We start from the raw sequence: 22,290 nt of genomic DNA, 5'->3' as shown, positions 1-22,290 counted from the left end.
AATAATTAATGCAGAGGCTTCTTGATGATGTGATGTTTTTAAAAATGCATTTAAAGCATCTGAACTTCTGGAGGATCAGGTTACTCGAGTTGTCAGTAAATTCTTTTTTAAATAAGTTAAGTTAAATAAGGAATTGCTACTTTCAACTGGTTTTTAATACACTTCAAGTTGTCTGTATGTTATGTTTTAAAGGATAGGTCCAGTCTTAAAACAACAGTCAGGTGCCCATATGAACAGTGAGACATGTTTTTCTTGCAGTAATAAGTCCTCCTCATACTGACCATTAGTGTAAGTGATGGAGAACAAAATCCACAATCTTCGTTTGAGCAAAAAATGTCTTTAAAGGTTTAACTGAAGCTTATGTGAAGCTTCAGCAGTCTGAGTTAGTCAAATAAAGTGGATAACTTCCACAGTTAGTCTTTTTAGTATAAAATTCCCTCTTTGTGTCTCGACTGACGGACACCTGCTCGCCAAAAAGCACAAAGCATTTTCTGATACTGTTGATTAAAAACACAGCACACATTTTCATTCCTTGACTTGTCGCTCAGACATGGAGTTCCTCGAGGTTCTAACAGAAGGATTGGAGCGAGTCCTGTTGGTCAGAGGTGGAGGAAGTGAAGTCATCACCATCTACTCCTGATTGGACAAATGGAGGAAGCCAGCTTTTTAAAGAAAGCAGCCAATCACGCAGAGGGGGGGGAGAGATGGTGGGGCCTGTGAGCCCTGGGGGGGAGGGGAGTGGGCGTGGGCCCAATAGAGAGAGAAAGAGAGAGAGAGACAGTCATTGGCTGCAGCGTCAGTCGTCATGCCCAAACACGCCCCACACGCCCTTTACCTTTCATCTCTACACTTTTCTGTCATGACAGGGGTTTCCGTTCTACTTATGTCGAGCTACAGAAATGCCAACTCAATTCCATGAATGAGCAAAAAAAAATGAGTGATTAATTGTGTTTGTGTGTGTGTGTGTGTGTGTGTGTGTGTTTGTTTGTATGAAAGTCGTCCACCTGAAGGAACTTGGGGGTTTGTTGGAGAAGGGACCAGCGTTGTGTTAACGAGCGAGTGCGTTTGGGCGGTGGACCACTGGATGAGAAAATTAAAAATCAAAAAAATCAAACGTAGAGCGCAAGAAGCTGTGAAGCGTCCCAGAACAGAGCAGTCGTTCCACTGACGAGACTCAGGGTTGCTTTTTGTACATAATGTATTTTGGAAGCGGATATGAGTGTTCTGAGTGTCGCCTGAATGTCTGAATCGAGTGTTTTTTTTTTTTGTTGAGTTTTCTTTTTTTTTTTTTCCTCTGGAAGACAATTAATTTTATTCCAATCCTACATAAAAACTGGAAAAGTAACACGGAAGTAAAGAAAGTTTTAAACTTGTTTCGTGGTACATTTAAAGGACCAGTGTGTAGCGTTTAGTGACATCTAGTGGTGAAGCTGCAGATTACAACCTGCCGCAAAAGACCCTCTCTAGAGTCAATATTTGGTTTGTCCGTTCTGGGCTACTGTAGATATAAAGGGCTCATTCTAAGGTAACGAAAACAAAACAGTTCTTATTTTCAGGTGATTATACGCTGATGAAAACATACTTATGAATATTATATCCCAGTTCTGCCAATAGATCCCTCTAAATCTTACACACTGGTCCTTTTTAAGGAAAATGTCTCCTTACTTGAAAGTGTAACAAGGAGATGAAAGAGACGGTTATCAATCAACTGCGTATCAATAGTGGTCTTTTTTTTCTCTTCATATCCACGATATCCAGTAGTATTTACACAAACCACAGAATGTGTTTCATCCTCAGTGAAGTTCAAAAGTGGACTGACACTGAATTATTTTCAAAATCATCTACATTTGTCTTAATTTGTTGCTATTTCTCTAAATCTGCTCTCTAGTATGGAAGCCCATTTCTGCCAGAAAAAGAAAAAAAATAGATGGAAAGTTGATCATAATGAAATAAAAACGCATGTGGTTAGTCAAGATTAGTTAAATGTGTGAAGTAGAAAGACAAAACTATGAGATAAATCAAAAAGTTGAGATAGTCAAAACTTTGATAAGTCAAAATTATGAGACATCTTTTTATCTCTGAATTTTGACTCAATCTCATATCAGTCAAAACTGACTTGACAAGTGATAATTTCTCAGAAAATTATTCAAAATTTTGCTTTCTGAACATTTTTCTTTTCATAAAATTAGTCAAATGAGAAGTCAGAATTTGACTTATCTCGATTTTTAACTGTCATGAACATTTTTATTTTAATAATTTCTTTGATTTTTTTTATCTTTTTCTGGCAGAAATGGGCTTCCATACTCCTGCTACTCATTAATCTGATGAAAACAAACGATTTACAATTACAAAGTGATGCATATCTTCATCATCAAACACCAGCAGTCTGCTCTGCTGCTTCGTGTTGTCAGCCATGTGATGTGAACAGAACGATGACTTTAATAAATAAAAGGACGTCACCGTCTTCACATTTTATGGATTTCTTGATGTCAACTTAAGATCCCAGGAAAAACAAAAATGAAACGTTTGCCGAGGTAAATATCAGACGTCTTCTCTGTGTCACGCCATAAACTGGCCCCACGTTGGGACTGCATGTGTTTAATATGTTAGCGTAGTGTTGAAGAAGCGAGGTCGAACTATGTGGGTGAACGTCGTGACGGCCTTTTAGAGAGCGTGAACAGTATTGTTGACTAATTTCACAGAGTTTAGGACACACCGGACCATCGTGGAGAGGACCACTGCACTGCATGCTGTCAAAAAAAAATGTGTTATTTCTCGCTGTCATGTGGAGAGAAGAAGTGTGTGTCTGTGTGTGTGTGTGTGTGAAGGATACATGTGTTCATCTGACACCAGTATGAGGTTTTTCATTCCTTCTAATGAGAATATTGGCTGCTCTGTGTTGTGTGAGCTTGTGCCCTCAAACTCTCCACCTCACCGTACATCTAAACTAAACCTGCTGACACCCTGCTGTCTGTGTGTGTGTTTATGTATGAAAGTGTGTGTGTGTGTGTGAATGAAAGCTTGTTGCTAAAGTTAAGGAGCTGTAAACTAGAGGTGTTTGATTCCACTCTTAATGCTTTGTTCTTCTTTTCTTTTTTTTTTTTTTTTTTTTTAAAGTGTTACTGTGCAGGGATTCTTTTATGTTCATTGTTATTTCCTAAACATTTGTTTTTCTTGCTTGTACATAAAGACAAAAAAAGATCCCAAGTTTTATCTTTTTTTAATTACATTAATATAAAAAGGAATCACAAAAAACTTTGCTTGAAAAAATACGGGAATAAATAAAGCAATTTTGAAACAAAAGTTGTAAGATGTTTTTGTTCCATCACACTACATTGACAGAAAGTCTGTTTTATGACTGATATTGGTACTTTTTTTAAGAATTCATTATGAAGATGCTTAGTTTTATTTACCTTTTGACAGGGAGGTGTGTTTTTCTAAATAGTTAAGTACAGAAGAATTAAGCATTAATACATTTCAGTGTCTGAAGTATTGGAAAATGAAGAAATAATTAACACTTATTAGAAAGAAACATTTCTCTAAAATTTCGCTGTACTCAAACAAAAATGACCGAAAGAAACAATTTTGATATACAAATTAATAATTTAAGTAATTTATCAGGTAAAAACGCAAAAAGAGTTTCTCAAAATCACTGCTTTTTTGTGTTATATTGTTGTAAATGTAATATTTTTGGGTTTTTGTCTGTTGGTTGGGAAAAACATGAAGATGTCTCCTTATGTAATGGATGATTTTCACTTAAAATACCAAATGATTAGTCAAAACAATATTTGACAGATTGATCAATAACTGATGCAGCCCTGAAATTTAGACAATAGAGCTTTACTCACTTTTTTTGAAAGTGCTGAAGAATTATGATTATTTTCATTTTCAATTAATCTGTCAATTACTTTTTAGTTAATTGTGTAATATAAAATATGTCAGAACTTAAGCCTGCACCATTTCCCAGAGAAGGTGACGTCTTTAAATTGCTTATTTTATACAACCAACAGTCCAAAACCCAAATATTCAGTTTATAATCATATAAAAGAGAGAAAGGCATTAAATCCTCACATCTCAGAAGGTGGACCTGGTGAATGTTTTAACTTAATTTTGATCATATTTAGCAGCTACAGGGCTGCAACTAACAAATATTTTCATTATAAATTTATCTGCCATTATTTTGTCTTGAGTAATCATTTAAGTTAATCTATAAAATGTCAGAAAATTGTGAAAAATGTCCATTTCAGTTTCTCAGAGTCCAAGGTGACATCTTTTAAAGTCTTGTTAGACCAAAAGTCCAAATGTCCAAAAATATTCATATGATATAAAACTGTGAAAAGCAGCAAATATTCATGAAGTACATTTACACATGCACTGTATGTAAACACAATTTTGAGGTACTTGTACTTTACTTGAGTATTTCCATTTGATGCTACTTCATACTTCAACTCTACTACATTTCAGAGGGAAATATTGTACTTTAGCTTTAGTTATTTTTCAGATGAAGATTTGACACAATGGATAATATAACAAGCTTTTAAAATACTACACATTGTTAGAGATTAAACCAGTTGTTTCCAACCTTTTTGGCTTTTGATGTCTTACAAAAAGCAGTGTGTAGTTGGGGTCACATTTCAGATGTCTATGAGTTGTTAACAGCTCCACCAAATAGTGATTTTTACCTCTAAACTTCTCGCATGCTTTCATTTCAATAAATGTTCAAATGATCCAATATTTCACCAAAAATCAAAGATTAGAGAAAAAGTCCAAAAACTGAAAACAGATTTGTTTATCAGAATTTTGTTTTTCCTTCTTTCCTCTCCCATTAATCATCTCACGACCCCTCAGATTTATCTGTTGACCCATTGGAGGGGCCCAACCCCTAGGTTGGGAACCACTGGACTAAACTAGCTAACTGTATATAAAGTAGTTGAAACTAGCTCCACCTCCAGCAGCTATAACAGTAACATGCTGCTCTAACACTGATGCTTCACTATTAATAATCTAATGATGTCATATATAATGTATCAGTCAGAGGGACCAAACCACTACTTTTACTACAATACTCTAACTACATCAAGCTCATAATACTTATGTACTTTTACTTAAGCAGGATTTTTCATGCAGGACTTTTACTTGTAATGTAGTATTTTTTACTTTGCTGTATTGATACTTTTACTTAAGTGAATGATCTGAATATTTCTTCCACCTCTGTTTATTCTGAATGCTAAATTTTATGTCCTTAAATGTAAACGTTCACCACCTTTTATTTTGCCACGCCAACGTCCCCTTTGTTTTTGCGTGATGAGGTCACTTCCACTTGTACGTACAATCCGGAAGCCGGTGCCATGTTGTGATATATTTGAGGAAATCAATTCTGGGCGAAGTTCACTAGCAAAAGTGGAATTAAAAACAAAACATTAATCAGGTTTTCGAGGGTGAGCATGGAGGTAAGAGTAGCTGGTATTAGACTCAATAAAAGAATCACCTTGAATTGTCTTCATATGTGATGATTAACTGCAACAAAACACGATGTTTGGTTGTCACAAACACAACAATGACGTTAAGAGCGGACCTGAGACATTTAGACATTTATAACCCTTTAATTAAATCGATTAATTTAACTTCACCTCACCTGTGTCCCCTATAGAGACGGTTAATCCGGCACACCTGGGTTTGAGGCTTAAAAATTGTGTTAATTAAATAATCAAAACGCGGCGCTAATGCGAAGTCTCTTCCGCTACCGGCTGTTAAGTAGCTTATTATCGTTAAATATCTGCACGAAAAGATTAATTATTGGGCTTTTCTCAGAGGTTAACAAACTTAATCTCTAAAAAATGTACGAAGTAAACTCAAGAATTGAGGCTGAAGTTAGCTTCCGACTCGTAGTTAAGGGAACATTTAAGGGAAACATAAAAAAATATAGATTTAGCGGCTAATTCTCCGTTTTTTCACCATTTACACTTGTGAAAAAAGGTGTTAGACATCGCAGAGAAAGCCTTGACGCTGTTTAAACCCACTTTCAGATATTGAAAACCTATATTTTGTTTATAATTACATTAAAAAAGGGCGATTTCACGGCTTTCCCCCCATACACACCCCATTAAAACAGATCCAGATCAAAAACCACTATACTTAGACTTGTCAAATCTGGACTAGATTAATAAGGAGACCCCAGAGACTCATTAAAACTCAGATTATTATTATTATTAAGATTTGACAAGTCTAAGTATAGTGTTTTTTTTAATCTGGATGGGGGAAAAAGCAGTGAAATTGCCCTTTTTTCTGTTTTCATAAGCAAAAAAAAAATCTGAAACTGTATTTTAATGAGTTAATAGTAATTGACAATGCTCACAAAGACCGGTTGGGTGCTTCCCTCTAATATTAAGTATGCTGTATAGATCGCTGTTTCCTATTCTTAATCTAGTTATTATTACCCCCTCCTCTGTTTCCTCACTCTATTTTGAATCAATTGTCTCCCCCTTATCTCCTGATCCCAGTGCTGTTGCCACTCTTCATTGATCTTCTTCCACACAACACCCTTTACCTCTGATTTTGAGGGTTTGGATGGATGATGATGTCTCTGTTTCCTTTCCTTTACTTTAATGGCTTGTTTGGCTATTTTGTCCACTCTTTCGTCACCCAGAATGTGAGCAGGAACCCAAATCAATGCGACCTCAGTGCCTTGTTTTATCACTCTTGAATGCAGTGTGACAATCAGGGGGGTCCCAGTGCTGTGGACGGTACCTCCAAACCAGAATAGACAACTTCAGCCACTAGATCCAAGTAGCTTGACAAGAAGAAGCTCGGTTGCGTTTTTAATTGGTCTATTGATTTATCTCTACTAGGTGTAAGCCTAGAGGAGATCATGTATTTGGTTGTGTGTATCCGTGTGTGTGTGTGTGTGTCCACAGCTAATCCTGCATACTACTGGACCTATCAGCCTAATATTTTTTGTGCACATTTATGACTGTATGCTCAAGGACCTCTCGTGGTTGCAGTGATTCACAATTGTTGAAAAACCTATTTTATAACACGTTTCATACCGTCATTGACTCCTCTTAATCGGCCAGTAGGGGTATTTCTGGTAATCTGCAGGCTACATTTTGGCCTTTGCTGTGGCTCAAAAACTGACATCCACAGAAAAGTTTGTTCTCATCTTGAACAGGAGCGTCTGCAGATTAATTCCATACCTGATATGTTATGATCCACAAAAGTTAGGCACGATACGAGAGATCGAGACTTTTTGTATACATTATGAATTAGTTCACGTTCACATGTTTTATTGGTACGCAGAGGCGGAGCAAATTGCATTGAAATGCCGTAAAAGCTTTAATTGCAATATATTTTTTAGGGATGTCAATGATTCATTGATTATCGATTAATTGCTGTTAATAATTTAAGCGATTTAAAAACTGTATTAACCAATAACGCAGAAGACGAGGGACATGCGGTGTAACTGTCTGAAAATGTTGTGTAGATGTTTGCTGGACAACGTTACAAGTATTTGCTGTTACTCTTTTAATTATGGAAAAATATGTCCACCGTAATTCATAAATTGTTAATGATTAATCGATAATCGATTGTTAATGCGGCCGACTATCGATTAAGAAAATCGCTTAAAATTACATCCCTCATGTTTTTATTTTTATAATAAAAATGCTCAAAGATTTAATAAACTTTACAGAAAGTCACTTGCATTTCACACACTGCTTGAATGTGTTAAAAATAGTAAGTTAGAGACGAGAGGTTATTTTGAAACTTGTTTCGCTCAATATCCGGGGTTGTCATGGTTTCGCTTGACAGCCGCCTCCTTCCCTTCTCCCGTTGGCAAATTATTTTTTTCCTAGGATGACGAAGTCACGACCCGCCCTATTCTGCCTCCGATTGGCTAGTACTCGTTGCCTTCGTTGGCCGGATTGGTTAGGTTTAGGCACGAGGCGTGACATTGGTTAGGGTTAGGCTAAGAACATCACGGTAAACCAATCAGACGTAGAGTAAGGCGGGTCATGACTTCGCCGTCCTAGGAAACAAAAATATCGATCCAATCCGTGTGTCGGGATCCATTGAGCAGCCTGAGCCGGGCCAGAACGGGGCTTTGGTTAGTCCTCCCCTCACAGGCACCTTGGCTGAAGCGGTTATGTTGGTTTTTCACACCTGTCGAGCAGCTTTAACGATCAAACAGTTAAATTTGTGGAGCGTTAGCCGCGTCCGTTTGTTCGCCGCGGCCGTTGACTGAGTGAGACGTTTGTGGACCGACAGACAAACGGGCGCCGGGTCGGTCGTGAAGTGAAGAGTACCGCAGCCTTGCGTCAAAGCCAGCTAAAGCTAAACCGTGGTGAGACCAGTCAGCAAGACCGGGTAACAGCCACGTTACCTCGGGCAGCCAGCCAGCCAGCAGGCAGGTTATTTTTGGCACGGCTGCTCTCGTACACATGCTCTGCTTTAGTCGTGTGAGCTAGCCCAACATCTGTGCAAAAAAGCTGTCAACTTCTCAATTTCAATTCAGCTAATCTTCACTCAGTATTTTGGGGTTCCCGTTTACTCGCTAACCATATATGAAACGACGTTAACGTTACCACACGTTTTGAAAACAGAGGTAAAGCTTGGAAATTTCGGTTTTATTGCGTAACATCTTGTTGAATTGAAGAAAGGGGGGCCCCTCATTGCTTAACATATGAGGCCCAGTTGAAAAGATGGACCTGAATTTTTACTCGGATCTAACGGACGGTACCGGGCAGCACGACGGTGATCCAGAGTTCTTGGATCCGCAGTCTTTCAATGGATTTGACCATGACAACAAGGTGACTCCTTTTTTCTAAATGAATGGGGCAAATGTCAACACGCCTTCATACAAACATAATTTGCATAGGAGGTCAATATGTCATCTAAATAAAGGCTGCCACTAAACGCATCATAGTGTTTTTCAGTTGCTCTAATTGGCACTAATTATCAGGTTGCTTGGTTTCAGTAAAGTGTGGCGTTTGTTGCCCCACTGTTGACTGCCTTTTGTCAAGTTTTGGATTACAACAACAGTATTAGAATAACCAGGAGCCCCACAACAAAACCTTCACTTTTTCTAACTTGTACACCTGAATGTTTCAGTTCCCTGGAGGCAGTGACAACTACCTGACAATTTCTGGGTCCGGCCATCCTTTCCTCTCCTCCTCAGAGGTAAGCCTCCTTCTTACGTCTTTGAATTTATGTGGCGTGAAATTTCTCTCAGACAGGTTTTTATTTATTGTCACGGAGCCCTCTCTTGTGGACACACGCTCGGGGCTTAAAGTCAGAGTCACATCACCTCAGACACTTGCCCGAATGTTTGCCTCTTAAGTATTACGTCTACATCGGAGTCACAGAGCTAAGCGTTCGTTTGTCTGACAGGTAAAACATCTGGTGATCTTCACTGATAAAATCCTCAAGCACTCTTCTAACCATGTGGATGAGAAAAATATTTGATTAAAAGATTCTTAACCAGTTTCAGGAGTTGCGACTCCAATTTCCTAATCCAAACAAAAGTCAGGGTCTCCCACCGTGTGTTTTATAGCAGAGATGGACCACCTCCTCGAACGCCATAAAAAGTTAGTACACTTTTAAAGATTTTAATAACAGATTACAACATACAGCTTAAGGGGAAGAAATGCAAAGACGCTGTTTCACACAGCAGATGTCTTATAGGTAATAAAGGAGGCAGCTTAAAACAAAGCTACTTGGGGCAAATGGATTCAACCACCAAAGACTTAATCTTACTGTGTTAGATTGTTTTATTTGTAGAGACTTAAATAGGTACAATTGTCCAGAATTAGAATAAAAGTCTGCTTTTTTTTATCTTGTTAATCGTCTTGTGACCTCTCAGATTTATCCTGTGACCCCTTTGGGGGGGTCCGGACCTCAGCGGTTTAACTGGTCATCTACTAATTAAATGGATAACGAGATGAGTCAGGATTTGTGTGACTTATCAGCGGAAATGCTGAAGATGATAACTGGTGATACCTAACATATGTTCTCGCTGAATTTGTACAGTTTGGACCAAAATTAAAGTTTTTCTCATAAAAAAATGAGCAAGGAGATACATTATTTACACAAAAGAGAGGCAAAGGAGTCATACAGAAGGAAGGTAGCGCAGAAGTTGTAAGAAAACAGCACGAGGGGGGGGTCTGGGACGGTATGAAAACCATCAGCAGGGGGATGTAGTGAGAGCAAACCAGTTCAACCACTTCTGCAACAGGTTTGATTGTCCTGCTCCTGCTGCTACAGCCTGCCCAGTTATGACCCCCATCACCTCCCCCACCAGCTGTTGATGCCTGTCCAGTTCTCACCCCCTCTCCTCCCCCCATCAGCCTCATATGTACGCCTCCCTCAGCCTGCTATCACGGACAATGTAACCCCCCCCCCTCCTCCCCTCCATCACCACCACCACCTTCACCATCACTGCAGATTATTTACTGTTTATAGAGATGGACGACACGTCTCCACTTCCTGCCGCTATTTTCTGGGGGCTGCCATCTTGCTTTTGTGACGTCATTCGGAGCCAGAGTCTGCACAGTAGAGTCAGACGGCCTGTGGGACACGCCCCCTCAGCCGTCTGACAGATTTGAAACAAACTCAACAGAAAAATGAGCGCTTGAACAAACACCAGTGTGACAGGAACTACCTAAAATGATCGAAACCATCTTTGGAACAGGACTCATGACCTCTACTGCAGCCAGCCACCAGGGGGCGATCGAGATATTTTGGCCTCACTTTCGGGGAGCTGTCATGACGTCCGTATTTATATACAGTCAATGCCGCAAATCAAGTCAGAGGAGAGCTGAGGAGACTCCGTCCCAGCGAGGCAGCTGGCCTGGACAGGGTGTTCCCAAGAACGCTTAAGGCCTGTGCTGTCGAACTGGAGGAGCCCCTTCAACATGTTTTCAACCTGAACCTGCGACTGAGGAGGGTCCCTGTACTGTGGAAGACATCGTGTCTCATCCCAGTTCTACAGAAGGCACTGGACCCACTGCAGTTTGCTTACCAGGAGAAGGTGGGTGTGGAGGATGCCATCCTCTATCTGCTACGCAAGGCTCACCTGGACAAGGGGAGCGGCGCTGTGAGGATCATATTCTTTGATTTTTTTTTCCCCAGCCCCTTCAACACCATCTAGCTCCTCCTACTGAGGCCCTGTTCACACCTGGCATTAACATGCGTCTCAAGTGACCACTCGGATCTCACTTCCCCGCTCTTTATGTAAATAAACACATACATCATTTCCATTTGCAGAGACCAAATGTGTTGTTATTTTTGTTGTTTTTAACCGGCGGGAGGCAGCAATGCACTTCTGAGTACAGGAGCCTGGTGGAGGACTTTGTGACATGGTGCAGGTCGAACCATTTGTAGCTGAACTCCTCCAAGACCAAAGAGATGGTGGTGGACTTCCAGAGACGCAGGCCCCATCTGCAACTGGTCTACGTGGAGGTGGTCAGGACCTCTAAGTACCTGGCTGCTGCCGCTGCACGATAGACTGGACCGGACTATTTCCTGAGGATGCTGGGGTCCTTCAACACCTATAGGAAACTCCTGTTGATGTTTTTACCAGTTTGATGTCGCCAGCGGTCTCTTCTTCGCTGTGGTGTGCCGGGGAGGCAGCGCTAAGAAGAGGGACGCTATGCGGCTGGACAGGCTGGTGAGGAGAGCTGGCTTTGTGGTTGGCACGGAGCTGGATTCCCCTTATGTCAGTGGCAGAGAGAAGGACCCTAAATAAACTTGTCCATCATGGATAATGCCCGCCACCCTCTGCACAGCAGCACATTCACTGGGCAGAGGAGTATTTTCAGCGGCAGACTGCTGTCTAAGTCCTGCTCAACAGACAGACTGAGGAAGTCTTTTGTCCCCCAGGCCATACAACTATTCAACTCCTCCCAGCGATGGCGGGGTGAAATTGACTATTAGGCGTGATGCTTCCTCTCTATTGCTACCAAAGCACCACTATCACTTCACTTCAGTCTGTCTGAATCTTTTGTTACTGTGCAGCAGTCAGAACATTTTCTAAAGCGCAGATGGTTAGAAGAGTCTGAGGTGTTTGGTAAATGACCACGTGAGTTTTTTTTCAAAGATAGCCAGAGATTTATCATTGATCACTGACAATTACATCTTTGATTAATCATTTCATCTGTGAAATGTTTAAAAAAATGAACAAATGCCATTCACAGGATTTAGAGTCCTCTCTTCAACTCACTTGTTTTGTCTGACCAACAGTCCACAACCTAAAGATTTTTATATGTTGGGAGAAAAACAGCAAATCCTCACATGTAAGAAGCTTGAACCAGAGAGTTTTTGGCACTTTTGCTTGAGAAAGAGCTGATTTAATTTTCTATCAATTGACTAATCGACTTATCGTTGCAGCTCTACTTAGCTCTGTGACTTGGATGTAATGGTAACACATGAGGCACGAACTGGAGCTTATCAGGCTCACACACCACTGTTTAAATCAGCAATAACAACATACAACCACCTTTCAACTTTATCTATAAAGTATTACCTAGCAGGTGGCAATTTTATTTAGTTAATATTACATAATTTGCAGTTTTCATACATTTTATATGATGAGATATGTACTGTATGTATGAACCATTTAATGTCAGCTCCATGAATACATAGAAAACCAGTTTACTGTCATAGTTAAAGCTACAAATATAACACATGACATTTGTAATCTATTTAAACGTGCGCTTACTGACATACTCACATTTTTTAGTGTGCCACTAAACCCATTGACCTCTTCAGCCTCGCTGGATCCACTGGTGGAGTATGAACTATTTCATAAATCCTTTGTTTTTGTTAGACACCTGCCAAATAAATTCAGACATGTCGTTTGGGAAAGGAGCTTTTCACATAGAGGGAATCATTAAACTACAAACTGAACCTGCAAAACTGACTCATCCAAAGTTTTAGTCAAATAAAGGAAGGAAGTGAAAGCTTTTACTGTAAGGCAGCTGCAGGCAGTCAAGTTTGAGGCCAACTTTTTGTCTAGTAAAAAAAAACCTACATTTGTTGCTGCTGTTTTGTAATTATGACAGAAAAAGGATGAAACCTCCCCTCAGCACCAACAAAACACCACAAATTTAGTGACTCTGACAACAATGTTGGATAAATAGTGAGAATAGTGCTGTAAGAGCAACAGAAGTCCATAATCACTACCTACCTAGTTTTGTCTTAGGGCCAATGTACACAGGATCCGCCTGCGTAGTGTTCTGGCTTCGTCATGGCTGTCGGAGATGATCCGACGCCATTGTAGCCTGTGTGTGAGTGTCCACCGGCTCAATGACCACAGCATCTCACGCACGGCTTACTCTTTTCCCCGGTCAGTTATCTTTATGGGCCGGGGGGTATTTATTGCCAGAGCTACTTTGCGTCCCTTAAGTGTGAAATTCAATTTTAAACGTCCATAAATGCCAGTAGTTTTTGGTAATTGGCTGTGTTTAATTTATTTTTGACTATTGTTCATTAAAATTGCTCTCTGAGATCATAAATACTGTTTTAATGCAGCCAAATTCACAATTTACATATTTTTCTGTTTCTGTTGTCAGACAACGGAACAAGTGAAATATGATTTTGGTTCGTATTGACCAGCAGTCATTACCAACCCGCTGAGCTGCTGATAAAATCATTTTATGATGTTTACATTATCGCACAAAATAAACATAAATCCAGGTTAATGAGCTGTGATGTGAGATATACGGTTATATTGACATTTAGAATTGGCGATCATAGAGAAAGTTAGAAGCACAAAAAGTTTGTCGTCATATGGCTTCTGTCACAACATCTAAATGAGCTGCAAACATGTATTAATTAATTTAAAATTTGGAAAAATGGAGGTAAAATGACTCTAAACTATATTATTAAGGTGAACTTTAAAGAAACGTTTCCATTGGACATTAAAGCCGAGTCGAACACAATGCAGCGAGATCCTGTGAACATTCAGTGTAAAACAGTTAAATCTACAGAGATAGTCTTGTTTTGAGCACATACTCCTCAGTAATATTTTAATCACCAGTGTTTGTCACTATCTGCTGCCTACTGTTCATCCTTTAACCGCACAGTCCAGCTATCAGCAATAGCATGCTATTGAAAAATACAGTTTTGAGCTTCAAGCTGTTTTCCGTTTTTTTTTTTTTTTTTGGTGCATGACCTGGACGCTGAATGTGGAAAAAGCAAATTTTCAACACCTGATTTAAAACCCAGAATATCAAGAAGATATCTCAGCTTTTCAAATATTAGAAAATGCTTTGAATGTTTGTCTTTTGATGAGCTTTTGTCCTCCAAGTCCTCCCTCTGTATAATATCACTGCTTTGGCATTTAAGAAAGCTTTAATTAACGACAGTAATCCTCTTCTCTCATCTTCTCATTCTGTTTCCATCTTTGTCAAAATGTTTCTCACTCACTTATTTTGTTTTTATCCTCTCATCCCTTCCTGCTCTCACTTTCTACTATTTGTTTTTTTTTTTTCCAATCATCTCGCAATCAATCGCCTCTTTTCGTCCCACCTGCTCTTCAGACCTTCCACACCCCCAGCCTCGGCGATGAGGAGTTCGAGATCCCTCCCATCTCTCTGGACCCGGACTCGGCCCTCACCGTGTCCGATGTGGTGTCCCATTTCGGGGAGCTGTCGGACACCGGCCCCTCCGACAGCGTGGTGGTACCCGGGAACGCCGTTGTGGAAGGGGATGACCCCTCCTTCGCCTCTACTTTCGTCAACAACCCCTCACAGGGACTGGAGCACCTCAGTCTGGGAGTCATCAACCAGTCGGGAGGAAGTGCTCTGTTGGGGTCCTCACTGGGAATGGTGAGGACTTGAAGATATTTTAGGTGTCTGAAATTATCTCAACGTTAGACATCAGTTTAATACACTTGTCTTCTGTGCTCCTGTCGTCTCTCTTTCCTCAGGATCTCGGCCATCCCATCGGTTCTCAGTTCAGCAGCTCATCCCCAGTGACCATAGACGTCCCGCTGGGTGACATGAGCCAAGGCTTGCTGGGGTCCAACCAGCTCACCACTATCGACCAGTCAGAGCTCAGTGCTCAACTTGGGCTCGGGTTAGGAGGCGGGAACATACTACAACGCCCACAGTCGCCTGAAAACCCTCTGTCAGCCACGGCGTCGCCCACCAGCTCGCTCCAGGATGATGACATGGATGACTTCAGAAGGGTGAGACTTACTGGCCTCGAAAAGCTATTTACATGATCGACTTCTTTCTATAAGCGATAAGGTCCTACATGAACACACAGTAGTGATATTTGTTTGGTTGATTGCTAATGTTACCTGGAAGAAGCTAACGTCGGTCAAATATGTTCAGACTGCACTGTTTTAATGAAGCAGATTGATTCATGTAGTTTAAATTGATGTTTTTTCTAATTTTATATTTGATTAATGCTCAGTAAGTCACAAATATTTAATGTTGTAGAAGAATATCTAAATATATCTCTCATTCTCAGAGTCATAAATCAGATCTGAACACACAGACATGATATATGCAAGCAAGCAGGCAAAGTTTATTTATGTTGCACCTTTCACACCAGTCACGAAATGCTTTGCAGTCAAAGAAATAAAATGAAAATACAATCAAATCAAAATAAATAAAACAAAGACATCAGATAAAATATACAAGGGGAACAGACATAAGAGGAAAAATGACCACATGCTACCCAAATGCCTGTCTGAACAGATGGGTTTTTAGCTGCTTTTTGAAAGGGTAGGGCATGTAGGGCTCTATAAGTGAGCACCAAAATTTTAAAACGAACTCTAAAATTAACAGGAAGTCAGTGCAGTGAGATTAAAACAGGAGTAACATATGACCATCTGTCGGATCGTGTTAAGAGCCTAGCGGCAGCATTTTCGACGGTTTGTAAGTGGTGTAAGGAAGATTTATAAAACTACAGTTGTCCAAACACGATGAGATAAAAGCATGCATTAACATCTCCATTTCATTTCTTGACACAACAGACCTGAGTTTGGCTGTGTTTCGTAAATGAAAGAAACTTGATCGAGTCAGTGTTTTAATATGAGCTTCAAAGACGCACTGTTTTATTAAGCGTGACACACACTTTCTGGGTATTACTAAACTGAATTTCAAATACTTAACCGGTGATTTTCAAGACATAATTACATTAAATAAAACAATTTATTTGAAAGTCTCGTCAGAATTGCATCTTTCTTTTTCTCTCCCATCAGAGCGTCCTGGTGGAGTCTCCGGTCTCTCTGGCCGTCTCTCCGGGAGTCATCTCCCTCGATCCCTCTCTGTCCGAGTCTTCGCTCTCTGCCCCGTCGTCTTCCAGCGTCTCTCCGGTCGTCGGACGGAAGGGAGGAGCGGGAGGAGGGGGGAAAAAGGGGAAGAAAAAGAAAGACCCCAACGAGCCTCAGAAACCCGTGTCAGCCTACGCTTTGTTCTTCAGGGACACGCAGGCAGCTATTAAGGGACAAAATCCCAACGCGACTTTCGGAGAAGTTTCTAAGATAGTGGCCTCCATGTGGGACAGTCTGGGGGAGGAGCAGAAACAGGTACGAGAAGACATCTACAGTCATGGAAAACCTGGAATTTGGAAATGTTCTTATGGCTTTAGAGTAGTTGTAGACAATAATACACAGTTTATTTAAAGTCAACGAGGTCAGCTGCTTGATGAGAGTCAGATAGTCGAGTTGAAGTAAGTATTATACACATCAGGAAAGGAAATATGACAGATTTTACAACGTTTTTATGACTGAAATCCCACAGGATCTTTGTTATTGAACAAAACCTTGAACCCTTAACATTGAAAACACAACTACACAACAAAAAAATGTGAGAGTTTTCAGCCAGGGGAAGTATCAAGTTGTGGAAGTTGAGATGTCACCCACCCAACTCCATGAAAGCAGATACGAATAAGTGTCTTCTAGCGCATAATTTTCCCTTTTTCTCAGGTTTACAAGAGGAAAAACGAAGCGGCGAAGAAGGATTACTTGAAAGCGCTGGCAGAGTACAGAGCCAGCCAGATCTCTCAGGTGAGTGTTTCGGTGAGTTTGTTCTTAATATTGACACTTCTACGTTGGATGTCCTCCCTTTGCAAATATTATTTTAATTGTAAATTAAGTAACAATTTCAGTTGAGCTTAAAGGTTCCCCCGATGCATCGCTAAGATTAGTAAGACGCCAAAGAAACCAGTAAAACTCACTTACCATCATGTAAATGTATCAAACTTCCACAATGGATCAAAACATCCTCATTAAGTGTGATTATATTCCATTTAATATGGCGGATGGATGATGTGTTCTAACCTAATATAACCTCCTCTCTTCAGGCCCCCATTGAAGTCATGGACACAGCTCCGTCGCCTCCTCCTCCAGCCCCGGCTTCTGCTATCACCGCCGCGGCCGCCAACACCCCAGCCACTCGCGCCACCCGGTCCCAGCATTACAACCCCGAGGAGAACACCATCACCAATATCTGTACCTCCAACATCATCCTGGACCTCCCTCAAGTCACCACACGCTCCCGCACAGGCGCCATCAAACCCCAACCTCCACCCGTCACCACTCCCCCGAACCCCCCCACCGTCACCAAGATCATCATCAAGCAGACGCCGCTGCCCTCCGGCGGCGTATCGGTCACAGCAACGCCCGCCTCGTCGCCGCGGCAACCGCCGCCGCTGCAGCAGATGCAGAGCACCCCGCCGCCGCCACGGCTGCAGCAGATGGTGCACGCCCAGGCCCCTCCTCCTCTGCAGGCCAAACCTCGAGGCGGAGGCGCAGCTGCCGCCACGGCCCCGCCGCCGCTGCAGATCAAGGTGGTCCCGTCGTCACGCCAGTCGGATTCCAGCACGCCAATCATCGTGACATCGGCCGGTGACACGCCCGCGTCGGTGTCCTCCTCGGCTCTGACGGTGGAGGTGGGACAGTCGTCTGCTGTGGTGACGGGAGGAGAAGAAGTGGCGGAGGAAGGGGTAAGATCAGCAACACGTTAATCTGCCAAAGCTTTCATTCACCTACAAGAAATAAGAACCAGGAATCTGAGGTGTTGTGAGGTCATGGCTGGAAAGCAATTCAACATGATCGCTTAAAGTTAACATGACAAAACAAAATCAATAATGAGGAAAACCTGATCAAAATATCAGTAAAGCAATAAACTGCTGGGGAATTATTATTGTAATATTATATTACAGGGCAGTTGAAAGCTTTTTATATCAATTTGAATACATTTACATGATCATGCAGTAGATATAGCCAACATGAGAGTTTTCTTACTGTCATTTCATACATCATCTTGTGTTTTGTGCAAATATTCTGACTTGTCTCATGAATCGGATGATATATAGGCTGGTATTAATTATTATTATTATTGCAGATGCGGTTTATCAGTATAATAGTATATATCTGCCAATAAGTAGAAATACATTGAAGTACAGAATTAAAATGGATAAGTTTCAGGTAGTTTAGTGCCTCCATTACATCATTTGACCACCAGAGAGCACTGACGAGTTTATTTTATTTCTAACCTGTTGATATTTACACAAACAATTTATCTCACACTGCTGTGTGGTTTAGATAAGTCTAGATAAGTTTAAGTTAGTTATATTTATCTTCTGTCTTGCCTTGCGTCTGTCAGATGGAGGTCGAGGTGAACGTCGCCCCCGGGCCGAGCGTGACCCCCGCCGCCAGTCCGAACATTTGTGTGCGCGCCGGCTGCACCAACCCTGCCGTGGAGAGCAAAGACTGGGACAAGGAGTACTGTAGCAACGAGTGTGTCGCCACACACTGCAGGTTTGTACACTTTGAAGCAGCAACATGTACATTAAACCAGGGTCTGAGAGTTTGTACACATATTTTTATGATTGTTCGGTGATCAGTTACGATTATCAGCTAGTTTGTCTCTGCAGCAGTGAGTTCCTGAAGTTGCAAGTTTGTTTTCTGTGTTGTTTGAACGTTGTACAGAAGCTTTAAAGGGAAACTACAGTGTATTACAACTTGGATTTTATCATTAAAGTTTCGTCAGTGATCTGCTCCAATATCCATGATAACACTGTATTCATCAATGTTATTTTGGGTAACAAACACGAGCGGTCAGACTATCATAGTTTTAAACAAACCTTCAGGTTAGACAAGCTACTTTGGGAGAGAAAACGATGGTGAACGATACAATTATTACCAAAAAGTGTCTGTTGTAAACATCCGTCACAGTTTACAGACTCTGCTCTTACTTTGACCTGCTGTACTCACCCTTGTTGTGAACACTCACAGGTTTTTTCCTGTGCAATGACAGGGTGATTAGTGACCTTACAGGTGTGCTCACTTTCAGCTTTGCCTCCAAATAAAGTGGTGGCTAATCTGGCAAAACTGCTTGCTTGTTTTTATCTGTTGTCTTGTTTTTTTAGTGCCATGAGCAGTAATTTTGGTAGACACAACAGATTAACAGATAGAAAATGATGGCAATAAAATAAAACCCAAGTTGAAATAAAACTGTAGTTTTCCTTTAAGGGACTTTAATGAACTTGGCAGTTATTTAGCAATTCAAAGGTGAAACTTGGCAAGGCAAAAAATGACGGGAGGTTTTGATCGTGTGCTTCATAGCGCATAATTACAACCTGCGCTTGCTAAATTTGAGTTGTATGATCTAAATTCCAGGATCTTGTCCAGACATTACAACATGCTGCACATGACATCTCAACAATTGACTAAAATAGAGTGAAAATGACCTTTTTCCTTTTGATCTTTTTCTCTTCTCTGCAGGGACGTGTTCATGGCCTGGTGCGCCATCCGAGGGCAGAACTCCACTACTGTCACATAGGGAAAGGACACATCTGACGGAGGAGTGCTACACGAGAGAGAGAGAGGAACAGAGAGAGAGAGACATGGACAAAGAATAACACATGAAATGCAAATGAACATAAGAATGAATGAATGAGTGAATGCATGAATGATAGCCAGATCAGGCTCAGGTATCGGTACATAACTGTTTTATCATGTCGCATCGGACGGGCGGGGGGTTTTTTGTCCTCTTCGGGGACAAAAAAGACGAGACAGACGCAGGGAAAAATATCTGAAAGTCACTATAATATACTTTTCTGTGATTGACACCTTGGCTCTGTCATACTTCACCCTGCACGGCTACCCCCCACCCCCCACCCTCCCACAGCAGAATAAACTCAGAAATTATGGCGGGAATGACGGCTCACGACAGGACGGATAGATGAATAATGAAAACTGAAGGAGAAACTAAAGACTTGGCTCTGCTGCTCCAGATTTACCTCACAGAGGAGCAGGGAGGTGCTGATCATCTATTGTGAATTTAAAAATATGGACTGAGTGGGGGAAAAAAAAATAGAGCATTTTATAAGGACATACAGTGTTTTTAATTGATTTTAAAAAAAAGGTGAAAAGGTGCAGGGAGGAAATCATGATCTCGCAGGTGTATTTTGTTCAGCTCATTCTGAAAAAAAGAGACTTCAATGCGTGTAGGCACTTTCCTTTACTGTTACATCGAGGATTTATCGACATGAATGGAATCTGAGGTGATTTTTTTTTTTTTTTGTAAGGAAAATGTATAGAAATATGTGTGTGCTTCAACATCGAGGGGCCAGTGGCTACTTGAGAGATTTATCATACAAACAACCGACAACTGGGCTAAGCACAAACAGTCTTAAATGTAGTTTGGAGTCGTTAAAAGAAGGTAAAAGCCGTTTGTAAGAAGCCATTTTAAGACAAAGTGGAAAGTGCTGTTGCTGTTAAGTCACTTTAGAAAGTAAGGAAGGTTTTTACTCAAAAGACAGTTCAAGTCTTTAAAAAAAAAAAACACAACAAAAAAAAAAACAACAGGTGCTAAGATTCAGGAAAAAAAAAAGAAATAGCTCTAGCGTTTCTGTTCTGCTAAAAATGTCCCGCAAAACATAAGAGCTTTTAAACTGTGTGGTGCGTATTTTGTTTAACGAGGAACATTTGTGGTGAAAATCTCTGTCTGAGGGGGGGAAAAGAAAACACAACAACAACAAAATAATACTGGAATGAAATAAACACACCAGCTCTCACAACACTACTGTAAGGGAAGACAATATAAAAGCTTTAATTTTTAACATACCACTGTTTTCATTGACAGAATTTGCTTTCAGGTGCGTTGAGGAATCGAGGAGGAAGAGGGGGTTGGTTGCTTCCAAAAAAAAAAACAAAAAAACAAAAAGAAAAACTGTTCCCAGGCAGATGAAATGATGTAGTGATCAGCCTGGTTCATTGTAGATAATCTGGAAATGTTTTTAATGGTGAAATAAAAATATTTTATGTTTTAATATACATTTTGGTGATACACATTTTGGCCTCACTATTACAGCTGGAGTGGCGTTTATTTGATTTATGCTCACAGGTGATATCATTTTTCTTCATTTAAGAACAGGAACAGAGCCAATACACACACATTTATGAAGTATTTCCATATTATGCAACTACTACAATACTTGTTTTACTCCACTACATTTATTTAACAGCGGTAGTTGTTAGTTACTTTGCTAATTAAAGGTGTTTCAATAAATCTGACTGGTTAGACCTCTAGTCAGGTGTAACAGGTTAAGTTGTCCTGCCCCAACATACAATGTATATGATCATTTTATCGATTATGATGCAATATTAAAGGTTAAATTACAAAACAGTATAATAAGTAGTTAGAATTTGCTGAAATTTGATCAGCTACATTAAAGTGCTACTTATATTTAATACATTAGTAGTAACAAATCAGTAATATATAAAAAATATCATATTGAGAGTGTTATTATTAAGTTGTGATTTTGCATCCATGCTTCCTATACTGGGCATCCCGCACAACTTTTTTCCCACGGTTGGTGCTAGATTAGATCAGCCGTAGGGACTATTTGTGAAACTCTCGCGAGATTTGTACGCGTCGTATATCCTAATTGTGCGCATAACCTTTCCACTAACCCTACTAACCTTAACACTCGCGAGAGTTCGTCCCTCCGGCTGCCAACCTAGCATTTACCTTACCCCCCCACAGGTAATACTGTCACCGCAGTTTGTATCGCGAGATTCACGCGGGGAGGGTTTGATGACGATGGCGGGAAAACCCACCAAGGCGGGAAAAAGCAGCGTGGTCAACACAAAGCAGGGGGCGCTGCTGAGCCTCAAATGCGCCACTAACCATCAAATGAAATTACAAAGTAACAAAAAAAGGAGGAAAGGAGTCCCAACCACGCATTTTTAATTTTGTTTTCCCTCTTTTTCCATGAAATATTCCAGTCAGAATCAAGCAGAAAGACCGTGTTAGGCGCCATTATGGTTTTAAA

The 22,290-nt window shown here is 40.7% G+C and overlaps 2 protein-coding genes and 1 long non-coding RNA gene across 7 annotated transcripts in view; 2 read left to right on the top strand and 1 right to left on the bottom strand.

Moving 5' to 3' along the window:
* LOC137174312 (solute carrier family 12 member 6-like) overlaps positions 1–3,303 on the top strand; it is a 28,815-nt gene extending 25,512 nt beyond the window's left edge. For both annotated transcript variants that reach the window (XM_067579512.1, XM_067579511.1), the window contains one exon: positions 549–3,303. In XM_067579512.1, coding sequence (XP_067435613.1) covers positions 549–640 — 92 coding nt within the window. In that variant the 3' untranslated portion in view covers positions 641–3,303. The remainder of the gene's footprint in view (positions 1–548) is intronic.
* Positions 614–5,681, bottom strand: LOC137174315 (uncharacterized). Its single transcript, XR_010925338.1, has 4 exons — positions 5,636–5,681; positions 5,489–5,517; positions 5,264–5,391; positions 614–723 (listed from the first exon to the last, which is right to left on the bottom strand). It is a non-coding gene; the product is annotated as an uncharacterized lncRNA (long non-coding RNA).
* On the top strand, positions 5,338–21,289 carry tox4b (TOX high mobility group box family member 4 b). Of its 4 annotated transcripts, none has more exons than XM_067579517.1 (10): positions 5,338–5,450; positions 9,106–9,174; positions 12,734–12,784; positions 14,535–14,822; positions 14,924–15,184; positions 16,208–16,534; positions 16,934–17,014; positions 17,311–17,952; positions 18,615–18,769; positions 19,736–21,289. In XM_067579517.1, the coding sequence occupies exons 1-10, from the start codon at positions 5,445–5,447 to the stop codon at positions 19,791–19,793; spliced, it is 1,938 nt and encodes a 645-aa protein (XP_067435618.1). In that variant the 5' UTR covers positions 5,338–5,444; the 3' UTR covers positions 19,794–21,289. The 4 variants fall into 4 exon arrangements, with proteins under 4 accessions (XP_067435618.1, XP_067435619.1, XP_067435616.1 ...); XM_067579515.1 differs by lacking the exon at positions 5,338–5,450 and adding an exon at positions 5,475–8,804; XM_067579518.1 differs by lacking the exon at positions 12,734–12,784.
* Positions 21,290–22,290: the final 1,001 nt, after the last annotated feature.

Source organism: Thunnus thynnus, chromosome 22 (assembly GCF_963924715.1).
Source record: "Thunnus thynnus chromosome 22, fThuThy2.1, whole genome shotgun sequence".
NCBI classification, from domain to species: domain Eukaryota; kingdom Metazoa; phylum Chordata; class Actinopteri; order Scombriformes; family Scombridae; genus Thunnus; species Thunnus thynnus.
The sequence above is the reverse complement of the archived record's forward strand: the minus strand, read 5'-3'. Positions and strand labels throughout refer to the sequence as shown.

Coding starts and splice junctions, on each gene's coding strand:
- tox4b (XM_067579515.1), top strand. CDS start 8,697: ATGGACCTGAATTTTTACTCGGATCTAACGGACGGTACCGGGCAGCAC. Junction 8,805..9,105: donor GATTTGACCATGACAACAAG/GTGACTCCTTTT, acceptor TGAATGTTTCAG/TTCCCTGGAGGCAGTGACAA. Junction 17,953..18,614: donor AAGAAGTGGCGGAGGAAGGG/GTAAGATCAGCA, acceptor TGCGTCTGTCAG/ATGGAGGTCGAGGTGAACGT.